At 47.5% G+C, this 24,131-nt stretch overlaps 1 protein-coding gene across 2 annotated transcripts in view; it reads left to right on the forward strand.

Annotated features, from left to right (window-relative positions):
• The window catches only part of LOC140409020 (chondroitin sulfate proteoglycan 4-like), a 192,539-nt gene extending 173,248 nt beyond the window's left edge, over positions 1-19,291 (forward strand). For both annotated transcript variants that reach the window (XM_072497047.1, XM_072497048.1), the window contains 2 exons: positions 10,030-10,207; positions 14,362-19,291. In XM_072497047.1, the coding sequence (XP_072353148.1) occupies positions 10,030-10,207; positions 14,362-16,400 (2,217 nt within the window). In that variant the 3' untranslated portion in view covers positions 16,401-19,291. The remainder of the gene's footprint in view (positions 1-10,029; positions 10,208-14,361) is intronic.
• The last annotated feature ends 4,840 nt before the right edge of the window (positions 19,292-24,131 follow it).

The following is a 24,131-nucleotide window of genomic DNA, read 5'->3' on the forward strand; positions in this document are numbered from 1 at the left end:
TGTTATTTGCCCACGTTAAGTACCAACATAGGTCAATAAACCCTCTAAAGCCATTTGTCTGGCTGATTTTTACATTATGCCTTTCAGCGAAATAACATTTCATCTATGTATAACAAAATTGTAAACTTGTTTTTGAGGAATACATTTATGTTTTTATTGGATGTTGGAGAGAAGAAATCTCTTGACAGGGATTTTAATTTAAACATTACATTTTCTTGAAATGCTGGGCGCGATTCTCCACTCCCGCGCCGGTTGGGAGAATCACCTGGGCCGCCAAATTTTCCCGAGACTCCGGTCCGACGCCCTCCCGCGATTCTCCCAAGTGGCGAGAACGGCCCCGTCAAGTTCCGCGCTGCACAGGCCGGAGAATCGCCCGAGACACCCAAAATGGCGATTCTCCGGCACCCCTGCTATTCTCAGGCCCGGATGGGCCGAAGTCCCGACGGCGTGACCCCAGTTCACGCCGTCGCCGTTCACACCTGCTATTTAAAGTCGTCAGCCAGTCGTGCTGGCTGGTGCTGAGCAGTGAGGAGGTGAGCGGACTGTTGCGCAGCTCCTGGAGACCGGGTCGGCTTACCCGAGAAGGCTGCGGCCAAAGGGGGGGTGTGGGAGAGTGTGCAGGTGGGAGGGGAGGGTTGTGTGGGAGGGTGTGCAGGTGGGAGGGGGGGGGGGGTGAGGGAGAGTGTGTAGGTGGGAGGGGGGGGTGAGGGAGATTGTGCAGGTGGGAGGGGGGTGATGAGGGAGAGTGTGCAGGTGGGAGGGGGGGTGAGGGAGAGTGTGCAGGTGGGAGGGGGGATGAGGGAGAGTGTGCAGGTGGGAGGGGGGGTGAGGGAGCGGCGTGCAGGTGGGAGGGGGGATGAGGGAGCGGCGTGCGGGTGGGAGGGGGGTGAGGGAGAGTGTGGATGGTATCGTCCATCCGCGGATGCCACATGTCAGCCGCCCTGATATGGCAGGACGGTGACGAGGACACGGCCGCAGGTTGCGTGTGGCTGATGGGCACAGGCGAGTGGCACACTGGTGAGCAGTACGGTGTGAACTGACCGTTGGGCGCAGACAGTGACCAGGTGTTAGGCTGCTCGTTACGTCCGGGAGGCTGCGCGACGGCACTGCCGCGGACAGCGGGCACGCGACACGTTGGTGGCCGCATGGTTCACGCACTGTGGGGGTGGGATTCGCTGAACACTGCCACTTGCACCGTCACTCCTGCACACGGGCACCACACAGCGCCCACCACCTCCCCCCACCCCGCACCCCCACACCGCGTTCACGGCACCAATTCCACATCACCTTACCACTGCGGCACTACGGGATTGCACAACATTGATGATTGGGTAAGCGGGTGTGATCAGTGCCATGTTGAATGATGACAGCCCGCTCTGCGATGAGCTGTGAGCTGAGATTCGCCAGCCGAGGTTTGACTCGCTATAGCTGAACCATGCACTCCGGTGGTCACAGCCTTCGTGACGGGTATTTCACCACATGCCCGTGGGGTGGCTGGCGTCGGTGTACCGAGGACAACGGTGTCCGATTATGGGGGGCGGGGGGGAAAGGGTCAGCACATATGGAACAGACCTTGAACGGCTCGTATACCACTACGCCAATCGGGCACCCTCATGAGCCCCCTGGCACCAGACATAGCACACAGCCTTACAAGTCAAATTTAACAGTGCGTTTATTTGTGTGGTTAACATAGGTGCCCTACCCACTACAACTAGACTGTACCCTGCACCCGTGCCAACTTCTTACGTGCCTAACGTCTTTGCCTTACGAGCCCTACCACTACGTCTAGGTGTGTTCCCAGATGGTACAGCAGGTGTGGAGGTGGACTGCTGAGAATCACGCCCTTCGACATGGCTCCCCGTCGGCACACGTTTCCTGGGGCGGCCCGGCTTCGATGGGCCAGGCTGCCCGGCGGGTGTGCTGGATGGCGTGGTGCCACCCTGACCTGCCCGCTCCCCACCAGATGCGCGAGGGACGGAACGTGGGGAGGCCGAGTGTACCGGGACGTCCCTTGATGGAGCTACCGGGACGGGCCCCAGAACCTTCTCCTCCCTCGGGGAGCCCGGTGGCCCCCGGGCCTCACTGTGGGACGGAGATGCGCTCGGAGACATGCCCCGTCGCACCACCGACACCTGGCGCTGCCAGTCCTGGAGGCCTGCAGCGGTATCGACCACGGTCCGAATGTTCGCCGAGACGGAGCCCAGGGAGTGCGACATTCCTGCCATGGACTGTGCTATCTCAACCTGTGAGTGCGCGAGGCCATCCATCACGTGCGCCAATGCTCTCCGCGACTAACTGCTGGGACTGTGCCATCGCTTGCTGAGACCGGGCCATGGCATGGTGAGACTCGGCCAGGGCCCGGAGAGTGGCGGCAATGTCCTGTTGGCTCTGTGAGATGGCTGCCTGTGAGAGGGCAGCCCTCTCCTGGGCCATGGATGACGCGTGCACGTTAAGCCCAATGCCTTGCAGAACCTGACCCATGGCCGAAACCCTTTCACCCATTGCCTCCACCGCGGACACCACCCGTGCGGTGTCGGCCTGGGTGGCTGCGATGAGCGGCACCACTCCCTGCTCCTGGACGTGGATAGACTCCTCCAACTGAGTATGCAGGTCCTGGAAGATGGCCCTCATCCCGTTATTCAGTCCCTGGGTGTCCACATGCATCGGTTGTCCGGGTGAGTCAATTACAGCCAGGAACCCGGGAACCGTCTGGGTGGCAGCTGGTTGCTGGGCCTTGGTTGCCCTCCGACCATCCAGCCCCTCGGCTGCTCCAAACTCCACCTGCTGTACCGGCTCGGCTGTGGGGTGCGCACCAGACAGTGACACGGGAGCCTCATCACTTGTATGCCCAACCGAGGTGAGTGTCTCTGTGATAGAACAAAGAACAAAGAAATGTACAGCACAGGAACAGGCCCTTCGGCCCTCCAAGCCCGTGCCGACCATGCTGTCTGACTAAACTACAATCTTCTACACTTCCTGGGTCCGTATCGCTCTATTCCCATCCTATTCATGTATTTGTCAAGATGCCCCTTAAATGTCACTATCATCCCTGCTTCCACTACCTCCTCCGGTAGCGAGTTCCAGGCACCCACTACCCTCTGTGTAAAAAACTTGCCTCGTACATCTACTCTAAACCTTGCCCCTCTCACCTTAAACCTATGCCCCCTAGTAATTGACCCCTCTACCCTGGGGAAAAGCCTCTGACTATCCACTCTGTCTATGCCCCTCATAATTTTGTAGACCTCTATCAGGTCGCCCCTCAACCTCCGTCGTTCCAGTGAGAACAAACCGAGTTTATTCAACCACTCCTCATAGCTAATGCCCTCCATACCAGGCAACATTCTGGTAAATCTCTTCTGCACCCTCTCTAAAGCCTCCACATCCTTCTGGTAGTGTGGCGACCAGAATTGAACACTATACTCCAAGTGTGACCTAACTAGGGTTCTATACAGCTGCAACATGACTTGCCAATTCTTATACTCAATGCCCCGGCCAATGAAGGCAAACATGCCGTATGCCTTCTTGACTACCTTCTCCACCTGTGTTGCCACCTTTTAGTGACCTGTGGCCCTGTACACCTAGATCTCTCTGACTGTCAATACTCTTGAGGGTTCTACCATTCACTGTATATTCCCTACCTGTATTAGACCTTCCAAAATGCATTAGCTCACATTTGTCCGGATTAAACTCCATCTGCCATCTCTCCGCCCAAGTCTCCAAACGATCTAAATCCTGCTGTATCCTCTGACAGTCCTCATCGCTATCCGCAATTCCACCAACCTTTGTGTCGTCTGCAAACTTACTAATCAGACCAGTTACATTTTCCTCCAAATCATTTATATATACTACAAACAGCAAAGGTCCCAGCACTGATCCCTGCGGAACATCACTGGTCACAGCCCTCCATTTAGAAAAGCATCCTTCCATTGCTACTCTCTGCCTTCTCTGACCTAGCCAGTTCTGTATCCACCTTGCCAGCTCACCCCTGATCCCGTGTGACTTCACCTTTTGTACTAGTCTACCATGAGGGACCTTGTCAAAGGCCTTACTGAAGTCCATATAGACAACATCCACTGCCCTACCTGCATCAATCATCTTTGTGACCCCCTCGAAAAACTCTATCAAGTTAGTGAGACACGACCTCCCCTTCACAAAACCGTGCTGCCTCTCACTAATATGTCCATTTGCTTCCAAATGGGAGTAGATCCTGTCTCGAAGAATTCTTTCCAGTAATTTCCCTACAACTGAAGTAAGGCTCACCGGCCTGTAGTTCCCTGGATTATCCTTGCTACCCTTCTTAAACAGAGGAACAACATTGGCTACTCTCCAGTCCTCCGGGACATCACCTGAAGACAGTGAGGATCCAAAGATTTCTGTCAAGGCCTCAGCAATTTCCTCTCCAGCCTCCTTCAGTATTCTGGGGTAGATCCCATCAGGCCCTGGGGACTTATCTACCTTAATATTTTTTAAGACGCCCATATTTTTTAAGACACCCAACACCTCGTCTTTTTGGATCTCAATGTGACCCAGGCTATCTACACACCCTTCTCCAGACTCAACATTTACCAATTCCTTCTCTTTGGTGAATACTGATGCAAAGTATTCATTTAGTACCTCGCCCATTTCCTCTGGCTCCACACATAGATTCCCTTGCCTATCCTTCAGTGGGCCAACCCTTTCCCTGGCTACCCTCTTGCTTTTTATGTACGGGTAAAAAGCCTTGGGATTTTCCTTAACCCTATTTGCCAATGACTTTTTGTGACCCCTTCTAGCCCTCCTGACTCCTTGCTTAAGTTCCTTCCTACTTTCCTTATATTCCACGCAGGCTTCGTCTGTTCCCAGCCTTTTAGCCCTGACAAATGCCTCCTTTTTCTTTTTGACGAGGCCTACAATATCTCTCGTTATCCAAGGTTCCCGAAAATTGCCGTATTTATCCTTCTTCCTCACAGGAATATGCCGGTTCTGAATTCCTTTCAACTGACACTTGAAAGCCTCCCACATGTCAGATGTTGATTTGCCCTCAAACATCCGCCCCCAATCTAGGTTCTTCAGTTCCCGCCTAATATTGTTATATTTAGCCTTCCCCCAATTTAGTACATTCATCCTAGGACCACTCTTATCCTTGTCCACCAGCACTTTAAAACTTACTGAATTGTGGTCACTGTTCCCGAAATGCTCCCCTACTGAAACTTCTACCACCTGGCCGGGCTCATTCCCCAATACCAGGTCCAGTACCGCCCCCTCCCTAGTTGGACTGTCTACATATTGTTTTAAGAAGCCCTCCTGGATGCTCCTTACAAACTCTGCCCCGCCTAAGCCCCTGGCACTAAGTGAGTCCCAGTCAATATTGAAGTCTCCCATCACCACAACCCTGTTGTTTTTACTCTTTTCCAAAATCTGTCTACCTATCTGCTCCTCTATCTCCCGCTGGCTGTTGGGAGGCCTGTAGCAAACCCCCATCATTGTGACTGCACCCTTCTTATTCCTGATCTCTACCCATATAGCCTCACTGCCCTCTGAGGTGTCCTCCCGTAGTACAGCTGTGATATTCTCCCTGACCAGTAGCGCAACTCCGCCACCCCTTTTACATCCCCCTCTATCCCGCCTGAAACATCTAAATCCTGGAACGTTTAGCTGCCAATCCTGCCCTTCCCTCAACCAGGTCTCTGTAATGGCAACAACATCCAAGGACTAATCCAAGCTCTAAGTTCATCTGCCTTACCCGTAATACTTCTTGCATTGAAACATATGCACTTCAGGCCACCAGACCCGCTGTGTTCAGCAACTTCTCCCTGTCTGCTCTGCCTCAGAGCCACACTGTCTCTATTCCCTAGTTCTCCCTCAATGCTCTCACCTTCTGACCTATTGCTCCCGTGCCCACCCCCCTGCCATACTAGTTCAAACCCTCCCGTGTGACACTAGCAAACCTCGCGGCCAGGATATTTATGCCTCTCCAGTTTAGATGCAACCCGTCCTTCTCATATAGGTCACACCTGCCCCGGAATCGCTCCCAGTGGTCCAGATAACGGAAACCCTCCCTCCTACACCAGCTGTTCAGCCACGTGTTTAGCTGCTCTATCTTCCTATTTCTAGCCTCACTGGCACGTGGCACAGGGAGTAATCCCGAGATTACAACCCTAGAGGTCCTGTCTTTTAATTTTCTGCCTAGCTCCCTGACCTCCTGCTGCAGGACCTCATGCCCCTTCCTGCATATATCGTTAGTACCAATATGTACAACGACCTCTGCCTGTTTGCCCTCCCCCTTCAGGATGCCCTCTACCCGTTCGGAGACATCCTGGACCCTGGCACCAAGGAGGCAAGATACCATCCTGGAGTCTCTTTCACGTCCACAGAAGCGCCTATCTGTGCCCCTGACTATAGAGTCCCCTATTACTATTGCTCTTCTGCGCTTTGACCCTCCCTTCTGAACATCAGAGCCAGCCGTGATGCCACTGCTCTGGCTGCTGCTGTTTTCCCCTGATAGGCTATCCCCCCGACAGTATCCAAAGGGGTATACCTGTTCGAGAGGGGGACAACCACAGGGGATTCCTGCACTGACTGCCTGCCCTTTCTGGTGGTCACCTATTTCTCTGCCTGCACCTTGGGTGTGACCACATTTATATAACTGCGATCTATGACGCTTTCCGCCACCTGCATGCTCCTAAGTGCATCCAATTGCTGCTCCAACCGAACCATGCGGTCTGTGAGGAGCTCCAGTTGGGTGCACTTTCTGCAGATGAAGCCATCCGGGACGCTGGAAGCCTCCCAGACCTGCCACATCTCACAGTCAGAGCACTGCACCCCTCTAACTGACATTGCATCAATTAATTAGTAAATTAAAATTAAAAGTTTTTTTAAAAAAAAAATTTAAGTTAGTTAACTATCTGTTTCCTAGCACTAGATTTCTACTATAAATGTGAAAGCTAAATATAGTACTCTCCGATCTCTGGCTTAGATACCCCTCTAAATAATAATTACGTAATTATGTTTAATTAGTTACCAATGCTTAATTTTTTTAATTTAGTGTAGATTCCCAACCAGCCACTCAGGTCACAGCTTTTCTGTGATGTCATTTCAGTTTCTCCCCCCCCCCCACACACAATTTGAAAAGGTAATAAAAGTAAAAATGAGTAAACATCACTTACTTACCTTCTTACCTTCTGAGGGTCTTAGATGTTCTCAGGTTCTCTCCCTGACAGAGACTGCTCCTCCTCCTCCGAACGGCTCCCGAAACTAGGCCACGATCTTTTTAAATCTCCGCTCCGACTCGCAGCTCCCGCGCTTTTTAAATCTCCGCTCCGACTCGCAGCTCCCGCGCTTTTTAAATCTCCGCTCAGACTCGCAGCTCCCGCGCTTTTTAAATCTCCGCTCCGACTCGCAGCTCCCGCGCTTTTTAAATCTCCGCTCCGACTCTCAGCTCCCGCGCTTTTTAAATCTCCGCTCCGACTCGCAGCTCCCGCGCTTTTTAAATCTCCGCTCCGACTCGCAGCTCCCGCGCTTTATAAATCTCCGCTCCGACTCGCAGCTCCCGTGCTTTTTAAATCTCCGCTCCGACTCGCAGCTCCCGCGCTTTTTAAATCTCCGCTCCGACTCGCAGCTCCCGCGCTGTTTTAAATTTCCCGGCTCTCTCTCCTCCCGCGCTGTTTTCAATGTCCCGGCTCTCTCTCCTCCCGCGCTGTTTTCACTGTCCCGGCTCTCTCTCCTCTCGCGCTGTTTTCAATGTCCCGGCTCTCTCTCCTCCCGCGCTGTTTTCAATGTGATGGTGAATGGTGTGGGAGACAGCAGTGCCGCAAGCTCGTGGTCATCATTCGTCAGGAAGTCTGGTGTGTACTGGTGTGTACTGGTCCCCCTCCATGCGGGCCATGTCGTCTTGACCTCCAGGTGGATCCAGCGGGTGTGTGGCCGTGATGTGCGCTTCGACATGACTGTCCACGCTGTGCCCCTCACTAATGTCTGTCTCGGTGGTCTCAGCGTCCCGGTCCTGCGTCCCAGACTGAGAGGTCTGCCCTCCTGTCCGACCGACTGCCAACCTCTGGCGTGCGTCCCTGGGTGCAGTTGCGGTTGGCGATGTTCCACTGTTTCCTGGGCGAGACGTCCCTGAAGGTTCGGCGGGTGGCCATGGGGAACATACAGATTTGGGGTTCGTTAGACACGGTGGCCCGGGTGTATGGTGGTGGTGGGTGCACAGTGTGAGGGGGGAGGGGATCGGGGGTGCAATTGCCAGAGTGTGAGGGGGGATGGGATCGGGGATGCAATGGCCAGAGTGTGAGGGGGGATGGGATCGAGGGTGCAGTGGCCAGAGTGTGAGGGGGGATGGGATCGGGGATGCAATGGCCAGAGTGTGAGGGGGGATGGGATCGAGGGTGCAGTGGCCAGAGTGTGAGGGGGGATGGGATCGAGGGTGCAGTGGCCAGAGTGTGAGGGGGATGGGATCGAGGGTGCAGTGGCCAGAGTGTGAGGGTGGCGATGACGGATTGGGGGTGGGGAGGACATGCAGGGTTCTCTCACTTGCTTCTGCACCTCCGACCTGGCATGGCGCGACCTCCCGGGTGGCGGATCCCCCAGCGAGGTCCAGGGCCCTCTGCTTGTGAACGGTTAGGGAGTGCAGGACAGGAGAACCCCCTCTGGTTCTCATGCGCTCACGCTGGTTGTGAGCTGTCTTGTCCTGGGGGGGGGGGGGTTGGATAAAGCATCACTATTAGGCGGGTATCATCAGGGCATGCAGATATAGACTACATTGTTGCTGGTTCAGGAGACAGCACGCCATGGCTTCTGTCCAGGGGGGTCCCGGGGCTCATGTGGGTCGAGTAGATAGTTGGGCACCGTGACCCCCCCCAACCCCCCACCACCACCGCCCCTGATGCCCCAATCCCCCCCAACACCCCCTGACTCCCCCCCACCCAACCTCACGCCAACCGCGCCTCACCGCGCTGGATGGCTGGCGATGCCCACGTCTTGGGCAGAGGGTGTCCCTTCTCTGTTCAACCTCATCCACCAGTGTGCCCAGATCCGTGTCCCGGAACCTCGGTGCGGCTCTTCGGGGCTCAGCCATCTCCTCTCTTCTCCTCCGGGTCCTCTGTGCGCGGATCACGCCATTTATGACGCAACGCCACGTTATTCGGGCGTCGCGCGGTGACGACGCGGCCTTCGCGACACGCCCCCCCGAGTTTCTCGCGGCCCCGATCGTAGCCCATTTTCGGGCCCTGAATCGGTCGGGATCGGGGCCGTTTCGCGCCGTTGTGAACCTCGACGGCGTGGGCACTTCGGTGCGGGGGCCGAGAATCGCGCCCGCTGTATTTTTTCATTTTAAAAAGGATAAATGTATGTATCCAGAAAACATAAACTTGCAGAGATTTTAAGTCCAAGCATCTAATTTTATTTAAATTCAAGCAAATGGGGATATAGAGAATTGACAAAGAAGCAAAATTAAATTGATAATCAAAATTAATTCAACCTAATGCCATTAATTAGCTCAGAAAGATATATATCAAAATCCATGATAACGATGTTTTACATCTATTCTGTATTGATTTCACTTCATGAGGCAATGTTCATTGAAACGTTTGGTGCTTTTGTTACTAATGGGCATTGCACAGCCTTTGCTACCAGTTATGCATGTAAGTGAAGCTGTATTCAGAATGTATGGTGCCTGGGATGTCACACTTTGCTTGTCAGATACTCACTCACCTAGCTATCCCACAGTAGAAGTGATTGGTTCTTCCTCCAAAAGTCCTAATAAAGGTGCATCAAAGTCTGTAAATTTGCCAAGCTTTAATTAGGTTTACGTATCTTCATGAACTTTTAATAACAAAATATATCTTGGGTATTGATCCATTTTTAAATGGGGATTAATGGGTAAAATTATTTAATAAAAAAGGTAAAATTAAAATAGAGACAGAAAATTAGGGAAAACCTGTCAAATAGAAAATGTCTACAGTATTGCACTTTGTATGCCAATCCTTTTCAGTTATCAAAATTAAACCTGGTTTTTGTTTAGAAGTACCATTTTGTTTGCATTGTTTCTTGCAGATAAATGAAGGTTTGATTGCATATCAGCACACGCACACTGACACCATAAGCTGGAGTGCTGAAGACTCGTTTCAGTTTATAGTGTTTTCCCCACCAGCCTCGTTGGAACCTCAAGACTTTCACGTCACCATCTCATATGACAACACGGGACGATCCAGTTGTCTACTTGCAAATACAGGTGAGATACACACAGTACATCTTTAGAGTATGATAATACTGGAGCCTGCCAAATGTTTTCTGTATGATCCTCTTTAGCACTTTTAGACTTTTAGACGTGAACCTGATTACGTCACAGGCGAGGGATGAGGGAGATCTCATTCTCAGATCTCCCTGGTGCAAATCACATTAGGACCCTCTCGCGAGAGCTAACAGCCATAAAGTGATTTGCGGCCCGCAAATCCCCCTGCTATTTATTTTAAGACTACGTTTCCATGTTGCATCCTCCTGAATGTAAAGCTTTTGATTGTCATCTATATTTTCCCCATCAATAGCAACAGTTCTCCAGTTGCACACCAGGGTAAATTGAATGGAAAAGCTCAGGTTTTACCCAAATAACTTTACAGTTCATTGATCAAAAGGGACATAACATTTTTGCAGCAATTTGATGCCCGTGTACAACCTTCCTCCCTCCTTGGCTATTGATCATAGAAAATATCTCGGAGCATTGAAATTACCTTTTTTACCTGACAGAGAGAACTTTTTATGTCATCCAATATATTTCAGTTAAACAGTTTGCAGATCATTTATCTAAACAACTTTCCATCTGTGATTGGAATATCTGGGGCGAAATTCTCCCGAAACGGCGCGATGTCCGCCGACTGGCGCCCAAAACGGCGCCAATCAGACGGGCATCGCGCCGCCCCAAAGGTGCGGAATGCTCCGCATCTTAGGGGGCCGAGCCCCAACATTGAGGGGCTAGGCCGGCGCCGGAGGAATTTCCGCCCCGCCAGCTGGCGGAAACGGCCTTTGTTGCCCCGCCAGCTGGCGCGGAAATGACATCCCCGGGCGGCGCATGCGCGGGAGCGTCAGCGGCCGCTGACAGTTTCCCACGCATGCGCAGTGGAGGGAGTCTCTTCCGCCTCCGCCATGGTGGAGACCGTGGCGGAGGCGGAAGGGAAAGAGTGCCCCCACGGCACAGGCCCGCCCGCGGATCGGTGGGCCCCGATCGCGGGCCAGGCCACCGTGGGGGCACCACCCGGGGCCAGATCGCCCCGCGCCCCCCCCAGGACCACGGAGCACGCCCACGCCGCCTTGTCCCGCCGTTCAAAAGGTGGTTTAATCCACGCCGGCGGGACTTCGGCCCATCTGGGCCGGAGAATCGAGCGGGGGGCCTGCCTACTGGCGCGGCGCGATTCCCTCCCCCGCCGAATCTCCGGTGCCGGAGACTTCGGCAACTGGCGGGGGCGGGATTCACCCCAGCCCCCGGCGATTCTCCGACCCGGCGGGGGGTCGGAGAATGACGCCCCTGTTTCTTTCTCACCTGCCCCTCACTCTGCTGACTTTTTTCCCCCAAATTTCTACAATACTCGCTTATAATTTTACATCCTCGATTTCTGTGTCATTTCAGCCAGTAGCAAGGAATGCAATCCGCCAATCTGATTGATGTTGTCTCCCCACCATTGGCTTCTCTCAGTTAATTGAAAACATTCTTTTTTTAGATAATGTGTATTTTTTTTATCTGAACCCCTGTTCCTAGCACAAATCTACATTGAATTTTAGTTCATTATTGAGTAGGTAGTAGAAACAGGCAGAATAGATAAATAGAAACGGTGAAATACTTTGATAGAAGTTGTGTATCGACCTCCAGATAACAGTAACAAAAAGCAGGATGCATAAGTGTGGAGATCAGAGATTCTTGTGAAAAAACAGTGGTTAAAATGGGAGATTTTGATTTTTATATCAACTGAGAGAAGCAGAACAGCCCAAGTCCCAAAAGCAATTAATTTCTTGGGAGATTTGTCTGGAACAATGTGTTCTCTGATCCTTAGACTACATGTCTGTAATTCCACTCACTCTAGACTTGATTTTACATGGGGTCAGGAACCTGCTGGCAAGACAATATTTTAATAAACGGATCTCTTAATTGGGCCGAGGTTATTGTAGGGTGTTGGATATCATTCAGTAGGTCTTAATGAAGTCTTCATAGTCTTAAGTAGGTTAACTAGATGTGTTATTAACAATGTATATACATATAAATATACAGTTAAGGATTTAAGCATGGAGCTGTCTCCATGATTGCTTGTGCACACAACTCGATCTAACATTCAACTGAACCCCAGATGTGGGTCATGTGTTCTTCTACATCACTGTGTCGGTAGTACTGTGTTCAGTCCCACGTTCACGCTGTATGTACCAGACCCTGATTCTACACTGGTGAGGTTGCCACCTTGTTAGTGGCACCATCTGCTGCCAGGAGGCAGGACCTGAACCCAGGTGGCAATGCTCAAAGGCAGATGGCATCCATTACTGGGTTTGCCATTCCGTTGCAGGAGGGAGAAGGGTCAGAGGGCAGCAGTCTCATAGTGCAGACTCGTGACCAAATGTTCAATGAAAAGGGATTAGACTGCTCTGTGTAAATAACCCTTTTTTTCCAAATGTATTTCTATAGCAGAAATATCATTGAATTGCTTCCCGCATTGTACCAACTGCAGTGCACTAATGTGCACCAGATTGTTCGCTTCTCCCAATCTGTGATATAAAACTGTCTTCTGGCTCTCTCCAGCCCATTAACAACTCTTCTGTAAGCATAATGGGTAGCTAATTGGAGGCAAATGGGTTGCCCATCCCTCAACCCTTTCTTTGAAAATAACAGTGCATGTCGAAAGATTGACACAACATCCAGGAGTACTGTCTTCAAAAGCAGCCCAAACCTGACCTCACCACCACTGACAATCGAAAATCAAGTCCTTGGTCACTGCAAACTGTAATTGATATGGGACCTGGATATGAATGGTTAAAATAAAAATAAAATAAAATAAAAAATCTTTTATTGTCACAAGTAGGTTTACATTAACACTGCAATGAAGTCACTGTGAAAAGCCCCTAGTGCTAATAATGCTATTCTTATGCTGCAGGATTCAATTGTTTGAATGTTTTTTGTACACAGCAGCAAAGAAATAGCTTCTGCTCCTTCTTGGGCAGTTAAAATCCTAACTCCTTGGCTTGAATTTTGTGCCTGTTGAAACGTGCGCACTCGATGGGCCCAGAAGCAAGTGGAAAATGTGCTGGCCACAATCGGCTCCGGAACACGATTTCACGCTGGTTGGCTAATTAACAGGGAGCCAGTCAGGGGAGGGCAGCAGGAGGGAGGGCACCAAGTAAAGGGAGAGTACCAAGTAAAGGGAGAGTGCGTGGTGATGCTTCTAATAGGTCCCCTCAAGGGAACATCCTCAGCGGAGCTGTCCCAGGATTTTGCAAACCTGTACAAAATCAATCCTGATGGAAAAACGCTCCAAAGCGTGTCTAGACAGCACACTCAAACACTTGGTACCCAGACACCTTTAAAATTTTATTTCAGCCAGACATTTCATCCCGCCCTGGATCGAGGTTGCAGCGATAATATAAATGCCACCTTACCTATCAGCCCACCCGCCAACCGTAAAAGCAGACAGGCCAGGTAAAAATGACATTCAATTGGCCCCTTAATAGGCTAAATTGCCTGCTTGATTGTCGGCGGGCGCATTCCGAATCCCGCGCGGCCCGAGTCTCACGCAAGTGTGTGATGACATCAGGATGCGTGTCCGACACCTTCTCTTGCGATTTCACATGATTCCCGATCGGCTGCGCGCCCGCCCACGTTAAACAATAAGCTGTAAACAATAATTGGGATTTTTATCTTCCCAAGTATGAGTTTGACTCAATTTAGATTCATCATTAGCTTGTGTTAATAGTCTCCCCCAAGCCAATAGATTGTGGCTCAAGACTCACTCAAGGACCAAGGCCCATAATCTAGGCAGACATCTCTATGCATTACTGAAGAATTGCTGCATTATAATCTTTCGAATGAGACAGTAAACCATGTCTGCTGCCTCAATTGGATGTAAAAGATTCTATGGTACCATTCAAAGAAAAGCAGAGAGGCTCTTCCAGTATCCTGATCAATATTTAACTTCACTAAAACGGAATCATTTATCTATTGCTGTTTATGGGACCTTGCTGTGTGCAAATTGGCTGTCAGATTTGGCTACAAAACAAGAGTGACTCTACTTCAAAAATATTATCAATGGTATGAAGCATGCTAGAATATTCTTAAAATGTGAAAGGTACCATGTAAATGCAGCATAACTTAGCATAGTTGGTTTTACTTAAGACAATTTTTGTTTTCCTCAACAGGTGCTGTTGCTACAGAAGGTGAAAGGATACTAATTGACAAATTTAAGCTGGATGCATCAAACCTAATGGTCAAGCTTCCAGAGTCCAAACACTCACTGTATGAAGTATGGTATCAAGTAATAGCTTTGCCTAATCATGGTGTGATAATTGTTGGTGAGCGTAACATCACTGAGCAGAAACCCTATTTTTCTCAGTTTATTGTGAATAAATATGGAATAACCTACTTTCACGATAACTCAGAAAGTCTTCAGGATAACTTTACCTTTGCTGCATGGTTAAACCTAAAAAGCAAAGCTGCATCAAGGCCATTGAATGACACTGAAGTGGTACAAGAGATGTTCAATATTACCATTACTCCTGTTAATGATCAGCCTCCAGAACTGAGAACCAAAGCCCCTAATTTGAGGGTACTGCAGGGTTACAATGCTGCACTTAATTCGGACCATATAAGTGTTGTGGATTTAGATAATCGACCAGAAGAAATCCAATACAACATTATCAGTGGACCCAATAATGGCTATGTGGCCACAGCAGAGAACCTGAATTTGTCTATCAAGCATTTCACACAGGCTGACATCAATAATGGTAACATTTGGTTTGTTCAAGATGGAAGCTCATCATCTGGTGTTTTTTACTTTAGTGTCACTGATGGTGAACACCGGCCATTATACAAATTATTTAATCTGGAGGTTATACCTATTACAATCACGCTTATAAACAACAGTCAACTGGAGATTCAACAGGGACAAAATATTTCTACCATCACCAGTGAACACTTGGCTGCAGAAACGAATGGAAAGATTACGGTGATAAATTATGAAATTACTAGCCCTCCGAAATTTGGACATTTAATGATTGGAAACAAAAGTGTGATTTCCTTTCAGCAGGAAGACCTTGTGAAAAGGCATTTGACTTATCATATGACCAACCTCTCTGCATCACAAGATAGCTTTGAGTTCACAGTGCTGACTTCTGAAAGTAATGTTTCTGAGCAGGTGGTTAACATTACAGTCAGACCCTTGCTGAAAATGGCAAAAGACTTCAAGATTCCCACTGGAACTACTTGTCAACTTGGAACAACTATATTGGATGCCAGTAAGCTGGCCAACCAGACGTCAAGTATTCCCAAGTTTGAAGTAAAACGATTTCCATTCTATGGCAGTCTTGTGATACCAAGCCACACATTCAGAGGTCGCAGAGAAGTTGCAAAGATATTTACTCAGAAAGACATCGAACTTGGTCTTTTGCTGCTTGAGATTGAGGCCAATATGACTGGATTGGATTTATTGAATGACTCTTTCACATTTGTTTTGACGGCAAATAATGTGCAACCAGCTGAAGGTACCTTCCTATACAGCATTATTCCATTTAATGGTTCCAAAGTACAAAACATCACATCAAATGAAAATTCTTCACTTTTTAATTCACGTATGTCAACTACTTCAGGACAGTTACCTCTGGGAACTCAAACAGAAGTGTACACTCTGACGCCTACAAAAATTGTGCCACGGTGGCGAAACAAATCTCACTGGGGGAATCAGAAAAGCAATACTTCTGCTTTTGTCCCGGATCTGACACTGGCAAGTTTTGCACAACAGACTACAATGCAACCACTCAATGGAAAGCCAATTGCTCAACCCATTCAGGATCCTAACTCTCTTCAGATAATTTTACCCTTGGCTTTCCTCGCACTTTTGCTTATCAGCATAATCATTGTTGTAGTCCTGATGAAACGGAAGAATAAACCGAAGCACAAACCTCTAATTAGTAATTGCCCCAATAATGGAGGAACAAACAGTCCAACATTTCGGCCAGTGGAGAGGAGTCCAATTGTTCCAGCTGTCACAGTCACCCGTCTTAATACAGGTGGCCCTTCTAGTCCTTCAACGATAGAAAGACATAATCAAATGGTCAAAACCAGCACCAGTTCAAAAGAAACCTCAACACTACTTTATAATTCGAATCAAATCGACGCAGAAATGGTTCAGCATTGTCGCACAACCCATCCAACCTTGAGGCATAATCAGTACTGGGTATAACAAAACAAGAGATTTACCCAAAAAGAAACCCTGCTGGATAGACAGTGCAGGAGACAAATTGCTTCCAGAATCATAATTCAGTGTTCATTCCTGCAACAAATGTTCAGAACCTGAAAATTACTGACTACACAGCATCTTTGAAAGTTTCATTACTAAAGTGAGTTCGGAAAACTATTTTTTACAAAGCAAGTAGACACCATGACTTTTCAAATCCGTATTTTAAACAGGTTGCCATGATGCTTTGAAATCAGATGCTTCTTAATTTAGGGGGGGATTTTTGCTGCCATGTTGGGTAATTTAAGTCTGGAGATTTCCTGACCTGGCAGAGCTGCTTTGGGTTAGAGGGCCCCATTAGATGCAAATTTCCCTCTGGGAAGAATGGTGGGATCATATCGGGCCCACCAATCCTTGAAGCAGATCAAGGACAACAATAGGGTTAGGGTTAGAAGGCCGATCATAGATTTTCTGGAACGTCGTCCCAGTTTTAGAAGCTGTTAGAGCCTCTGCTCCTCATGCTGCCTCATCCACCTACCCACAACCATATGGAGGCTCATAGCCTGCCCATGCCACCTCCATAGCCACTCCCTAGGATCCATAGTGGGCAGACCTAAAAACCATTTAGATATTTTTTTTTGCTCTCTAATACAGCTCTCACTCATACACACTTGATAGTGAGAAAAACACCCATTCATGAAACTCTTTTAAATCTCAAGTGATTTAATGTCTTATAAGAACAAACTTTGATTCAGATCACACATCAAAGACAGCTAATCCTTTAATAGCCTCTTTAAACCACCCATCAAACTATGAACTCAGAACCCCCTGCTGAGATAATTAAACTTTTGAAACTCAGCTAAGCATTCATTATGACATAATAACCCTCGTGGCAATGTCAACAAAGAACTCTTTTGTAACTGTATGGTCGGTTGTGGTGATGCTTTTTCCTAACCTATACCAAATGACCTGTCAAGCAAAGCAGTGCATTGAGGGTTTGTTATTAACTCTCACTGACAGATTCAGCCTCTTTTATCATGTTTAAAGAGCAGGGATTTAAAAAACACTTTAGATCATGACATTTAAACTGACCTTATCCACTCTTCAAGTGCATTTGCAGCTTTGCGTAAAACGTGTGCGTCTCACATTGCGAGTGAAAGCTCTTGGCACAGCCAAATTGGCATCTCTTGAACACCGCTCTAGGTTCAAATGATCCTGCTGAATTTGGTTTCCCCTCAAGTGTGAGTCCCACCCCAGCAAAAATTGGAGCTGTCGGAAATAGGTATGAGACTTCGCCATCTGGATCCCCCACGATTTTTAAAAGTCCATGGAGTCTTCCTAACTCCACAAAAACGTGGCCGTTAGACTCAATATCTTTTTAGTAGATCTGTCAGCAATGAAATGATATGTGATTCCTTTTCAAAATCTAGATTTGTTTAATTTAATTACACTTGATAGTTTTCTGAGATCCCTGTAAATAATTAGCTGAGAATGAAAAGAATAATGATTTTAAGGCTAAGTTAACTTGATTTTAAAGACTTTGAAGAATCAGCCAAACATTTAAAATTAGTTGGCTTACATTTTGTAAATTATGCAAGGTGGTATCCGTAGTAACTATGCAACATTGAAATATAAGCAAAGTTTGGTGCCTTCATTCTTATAAGGAGTGAATTTGTGTAATGTGCTTAAAGGTGAGGGATATGGAGATGAAATATTTTCTCGCTTTTGGTCATTACGTGGCACTATCAAGTACTCAAAGGTCTACGTTACGGCACCCCATCATTCATGTTTTTAGTGGGAGAAGGGGCAAATACAATATGACAGGTGGCTAGCCCACTGACTTCCTGCCCACCCCTGACAAGATCCCCATAATACAGTAGGCAAGCAGGCATCAAAATCAGCAGCCTGTGCGCCATTTTGAAAAACTCATTAATGGGCAAGTGAGTTTCTTAACTATCTGAGGTGCAAAGATGGAAGAGCAGGGTTGTCCTCCAGGGGATGCCCTACCCGTATCAGGGACAATAGTCCTAAAATGATACCCCAATTTGTATCTCCCCGCCTGGCCTCCTAATCCCAACTACCCTGCTCTAATCCCATTCCCCTCCCCCCACCCCCCACCTCTCATCTCCTCCCTCGGGTGCCTGATCCCTTCCTTTCCTAAAAATCCGAGACTCACTTTTGTCCGGGATGCAGTGCTCTTCTTCTTGAGTTTGCTTGCAGTACCAGCACTATCCAATGCCTGGATGGCCTGATTGTCCAGTAGCTCTCAAGGCCAGAACATTCTCCCACTGGGGGGAGCAAAGTCCCACCCTTTGCATCTTTAGCCGCCTGTTGTGTGATGTCATTGTAGAGCACTTTTTTTAAAGCAACCAAAGTTTGTAAAAAGTGGCAAGCAATGCACCTGCCCCCATGAAATTCAGCCCCATGGTACAAGTCTAGGTAAGGTTAGATCCAGTGCAAAGCTCCCACTAGTCCAATTCATCAATGTGCATTAACCAAAAGTAACATTCACTTCACACCAGCATGACATTTTTCACTTTCAGATTAAAAGTATGCAAGAGGCATTCTTAAGTCTTGACAGTGAGAAATGAATAATATATGAGGGCAACTTACTTCAGGCTGTATTTAAAGAATGAGTTTGTTACTTTTATCAATTATCAGGATATAATTTCTGTCTTCATCAAGTTTGATGGAGAAATTAAGTGTATGTATAAAGCGACAGCATTGCCTTTACAGATACACATTTTTTGCGAGTGTTGGCAAACACAGGAGTTACTCTTCTCAACTTGTTTCAAGTTACAGATTGAAAAAAATATCATTTTTCCCATGGACACATATTTTAATAAGTCAAAATGGTGGACTGGAATTAATTTTATTAAACATAGCACTGCATGTAAGTATTTGAAGTGCCTTTATCTGTGCTGTTCTTGTACAGCGGTTGTGAATGACCCTGTTGGAAAATAATACTTCTGTGGCATATGCAATATTTTTACACCTATTTCACTCCCCAGAAATTAGGAGTGGATTTTATGATGTCACGCAATAGAGACTACATGAGCTTGAGAAGTCTTATATATGCACTAAAGAAAATGATGCCAGTGAATCATAAACCTGTTTATATGCCCTTAGTGTTGGGTGGGGTTGCTGGGTTATGGGGATAGGGCGGAGGTGTTGACCTTGGGTAGGGTGCTCTTTCCAGGAGCCGGTGCAGACTCGATGGGCTGAATGGCCTCCTTCTGCACTGCAAATTCTATGATTCTATGACTCACTAGGTTCCAGAGGATATTAGTCAGTGTTGTGCCACCCTGTGTAATTTTGAGTTAATATAAAAAGATTACTTCTATATATCCACTCTTTAAAACTCTGAATTACGTTTCAAGGAGGATTGAACCTTTTCTAATCCCCCAATTCTGGACTTTGAAGCATCCAAAATTTAATCAATCCACTATTAGAGGCCGTTCTTTCAGCTGTCTGGGCCCTAAGTTCTGGAAAACCCTCTCTAAACCTTTCTACCTCCATACCTCCCTTTCCTCCTTAAAGAAGCTCCTTAAAATCTACCTCCTTGAATATCTCCATGTCAAATGTTATTTGGTAATGCTCTTCTGATGAGTCTTTCAATTTCAAATGCTACATGAGACCATTCCTCCCATGTGATAAGGTAAAAGCATGCCAAAATATTTTAACATGATTTAATGAGTACTGAGTAACCTTCATTTCACATTGCCGAAGAAAATTGATTTACTTGTTCATTTGTTTTTCAATTTTATTCAATACTGAATTTCTTGCATTCGTAATGGGGTTTTATTTAATTTGTCACCAGGTGTGGTAGCACTGAAAAAGTGAGTGTTTGAATTCTCCATGGTTGCTGTGAGAAGGTATCAGTGACCTTCCTACAAACACTGTGGTTTGTCTGCTGGTTGTGCTATTATAATGATCTTTGGTCAGAAATAATAGGATTTTGATCCAGTGGTGTTGGAGGAATAATTGTAAATGGGGGAAGATGGTGGCACAGTTGTACTGTCACTGACCTAGTAATCTATAGGCCCAGGCTAATGCTCTAGGACACCTCATTCCAGACATAAACACTTGCTGCGTAAAAATAAATCTTTCCTCATGTTGCCATTTGTTCTTTTGCTAACCACCTTAAATTGCTGTTCATTGGCTCTCAGCCCTTCTGCCATTGGGATCAGTTTCTCTCTATCAATTTTTCTCCATTCATGACTTTGAACACCTTTGCATCCTAACCTCTTCTCCAAGGACAACAACCATAGCTTTTCCTATCTATCTATGTGACTGAAGCCGAGGACCTCATTTGCCTTTCTGACCACTTTTCCAACCACTCTGCCACATTCAATGACATGTGTACCTATACCTCCAGCTGCTCCTGTGCTGCTCCCCTTTATATTTGTATTCTTTATTTTATATTGCCTTTCCTCATTCTTCCAAAATAGATCACTTCACACTTTGCTGTATTGAATTTCATTTGCCACGTGTCTGCCCATTCCAGCAGCCTCTCTTTGTCCTCGTGATAGTCTCTCACTATTCTCCCAACAGTTCACAATACTTCACAGTTTTGTGTCATCTGCAAATTGTGCCCAGTACACCCAGGTCTAGGTCATTAACATAAACCAACAAAAGCACTGGATCTGCAGAACCCTAATGTATAGATTTCCAATCCGAACATCAGCCATTTACCACTACTGTGTTTCCTGTCATTCAGATAACTTCACATCCATGCTGCCATTGTCAACTTTTCCGACAAGGTGGCACTTTATAAAATGCTTTTTGGTAAGCCACATCAACCATGTTACCATGATCAACCCTCTCTTTTACCTCATCAAATAATCTCAATCAAGTTAGTTAAGCATTTGCCTTTAACAAATCCGTGCTGGCTTTCCTTAATTAGTCCATACTTTGCCTAATGACTGTTAGTTTTGTCCCTGGATTATTATTCAAGCTTTCTCAGCACTGAGGTTAAACTGACTGGCATGTATTTGTTTGGTTTATCCGATTACCTTTTTCAAACATGGGTGTAATTTTCCAATTCTCCAGTCCTCTGGCACTTCTGTACTTATTGGACGATTATGGTCCATATCTCCATAATTTCTACCCTTACTTCCCTCAGCATCCTTTAGGTACAGCCAGCCTATCTACTATCTCCTATTTATCAATTCGTAGTCCATCATGTCGCTCAACTACATCCTCTTTCACTATGACTTGGACAGCATCTCCTTCCTTGGTAATCACATGTGCAAATTACTCATTTAAGGTCAGCATAAGGGCGGCACGTGGCTCAGTGGTTAGCACTGCTGCCTACGGCGCTGAGGACCCGGGTTCGGACCCCGGCCCTGGGTCACTGTCCGTGTGGAGTTTGCACATTCTCCCCGTGTCTGTGTGGGTTTTACCCCCCAACCCAAAGATGTGCAGGGTAGGTGGATTGGCCACGTTAAATTGCCCCTTAATTGGAAAAGGAAAATAATTGGGTACTCTAAAAAAAAATATTTTTAAATTTAAGGACAGCATGCCTTGAAACATTAACTCTGTTTCTCCCTCTCCACAAATTCTGCCTGACCTATTGAGTATTTCCAATATTTTCTATTTGTATTCCTCATTGCCTGAACCATGCATTTTGCCTCAATCAGTAGATCCTTTTTTGGTTCCTAATTGACTCCACTCCCTCAGTTATTAACATTTGACTATTTATGTGCTTATTGAGTATACAATTTGTTTCAGTCTAATGGCCTGTCAGATAAGATGCAAAACAAGGACTGTATTTCAGGGCACCACAAAGTTAAAAGGAGTAGATAGGAAGACAAAGTAACTCAGACCAGTGGCTAGCAGACAGTAAACATGGTTTTTGACATCCAAATATATAATGGAAGTAAGGAGTTCAAATGAGGTCTTGATAGAATGTGACCTTGGAAGAGAATGGGCTGAACTTTCACTACCAAAGCAGGTAACTTGAGTTAGGAAAATTCCCAACTTGAGAAACTCCTCCATGGATTAATGGGCTCCATTAGACCCAATTTCCACTCCAGGGAGTTAAGGGCAGAATCATGTCAGACCCACAGACCCCTGAAGCGGATTTTATGTAGCCTTGAGGGTGGACGAATGCTGGTAGACTGGTTTGAAGGCCCACCTTGGTTCTGTGGAACATCATCACAGCAATTTAGAAGCTGCTAGATTTTCTAGCCCTCACCCTATCACCCCTGCCAAACTACACCTCATGCCACCGTGCCAGCTTATGCACTCTCAAATTCCCCATGCCACCTCCATAGGCACTCACCCTTCCACAGCGGGCAAACTTCAGGAACCATGTGGAAATGGAATAAAACAATCCAATACAGCATTACTGCTACACACTTGATGGTTAAAAAAAATCATGAAACCCATTCAGTGCTTTTAATTGGATTATATAATCGATTGGTCCGTCACCTCGACAGCGGAGTCAATGCGTACCACAACGTACACACAGTGGACACTGTTTGCATATCATTAGCCGGCCTAGAAATCATGAAAACGGCGTGGTGGCTGCTGAAGGAGAGAGAGGAGGGACGGAAAGTGTCCAACATCGCCATAGTTTGCTGACAGTTGTGCCAGAAGCCATCGATGCAGCTGCGTGTGCTGCTGACTGCCCACTGTGAACTTAGGGCCACAGGTCATTTACCTGTTCCCCCAGGCCACCCACCCTCCAGGGTGCCCTCCGGCCCTAGCCAACACAATCAGCTGTATGGATGCGCTACAGCACAAACCAGTGCCATATTGTTGGTTGGGATGAGTGTGTGTGGGACTGTAATGTGTATATGTGACTGCAGCTTGTCAGCCTCCTGAGTGTCAATCACGGACCTGGTGAATCCCGCACCATTTTCCATTGGAATCAATTGTGTTCCACGTGGCACCGGTGCTAGCCCCTTAACAGTAGCGGAATGGTCCAGGTGCAGTGCCAGTTTTGCTGTCGAGAAAGTCCACAAATTCTGCATTGGCGTCAACACTAAGTCTCAGAAATGGAGAATCCCGCCCATGAGGTTTTGGAGTATAACTGCCATCCATTCAACTGTGTCCCAATAAAATCAGTATTGCTGAAATACAAAGAGCAAAGGAAAAATACCAACTGATTTCCGGAACACCATAGTGTTTGTGCCCATCTACAAGTACCTTTGCACCTACGTCTACACATAGCTGCGCCAACCTTGCTTTGGTAGTCCCCAAGGAATGTGACCATAGTAGTTTCACTGCCATGATAGTGACGTGTGTGAGACTGACTAACCCACCTAGCTGGAGAACCCTCCAATGGCACCAGAATCATGTTATTATGTAAGTTCTCATATCTCCACACTCTGCTTCTCAAGGGGAACATGAAGTAGAGGAAGGATTCACAGACAATCTGATCAATCCGTCCACGGTGTAACTATCCGATAATAGTTGGTACGAGAGTTACTCTGGGGATTTTGTGAGATCCCGCAACTTACAGCATTTCACAGGGGTGGCAGGGTGGGTGGTGATGCATCCTCATCAACTAGAAAGTGTATTCTGAGCTGTCAAAACTGGATCCACCTCCAGCACATTGTCTCACAGGGCCCACTCCCCAGCACACTGTTTCCCCAGGGCTTGCTCCCCGGCACACTGTTTCCCCTGGACTTGCTCCCCGGCACACTGTTTCCCCAGGGCTTGCTCCCCGGCACACTGTTTCCCCTGGACTTGCTCCCCGGCACACTATTTCCCCTGGACTTGCTCCCC

This window comes from Scyliorhinus torazame, chromosome 3 (genome assembly GCF_047496885.1).
Source record: "Scyliorhinus torazame isolate Kashiwa2021f chromosome 3, sScyTor2.1, whole genome shotgun sequence".
Classification (NCBI taxonomy): domain Eukaryota; kingdom Metazoa; phylum Chordata; class Chondrichthyes; order Carcharhiniformes; family Scyliorhinidae; genus Scyliorhinus; species Scyliorhinus torazame.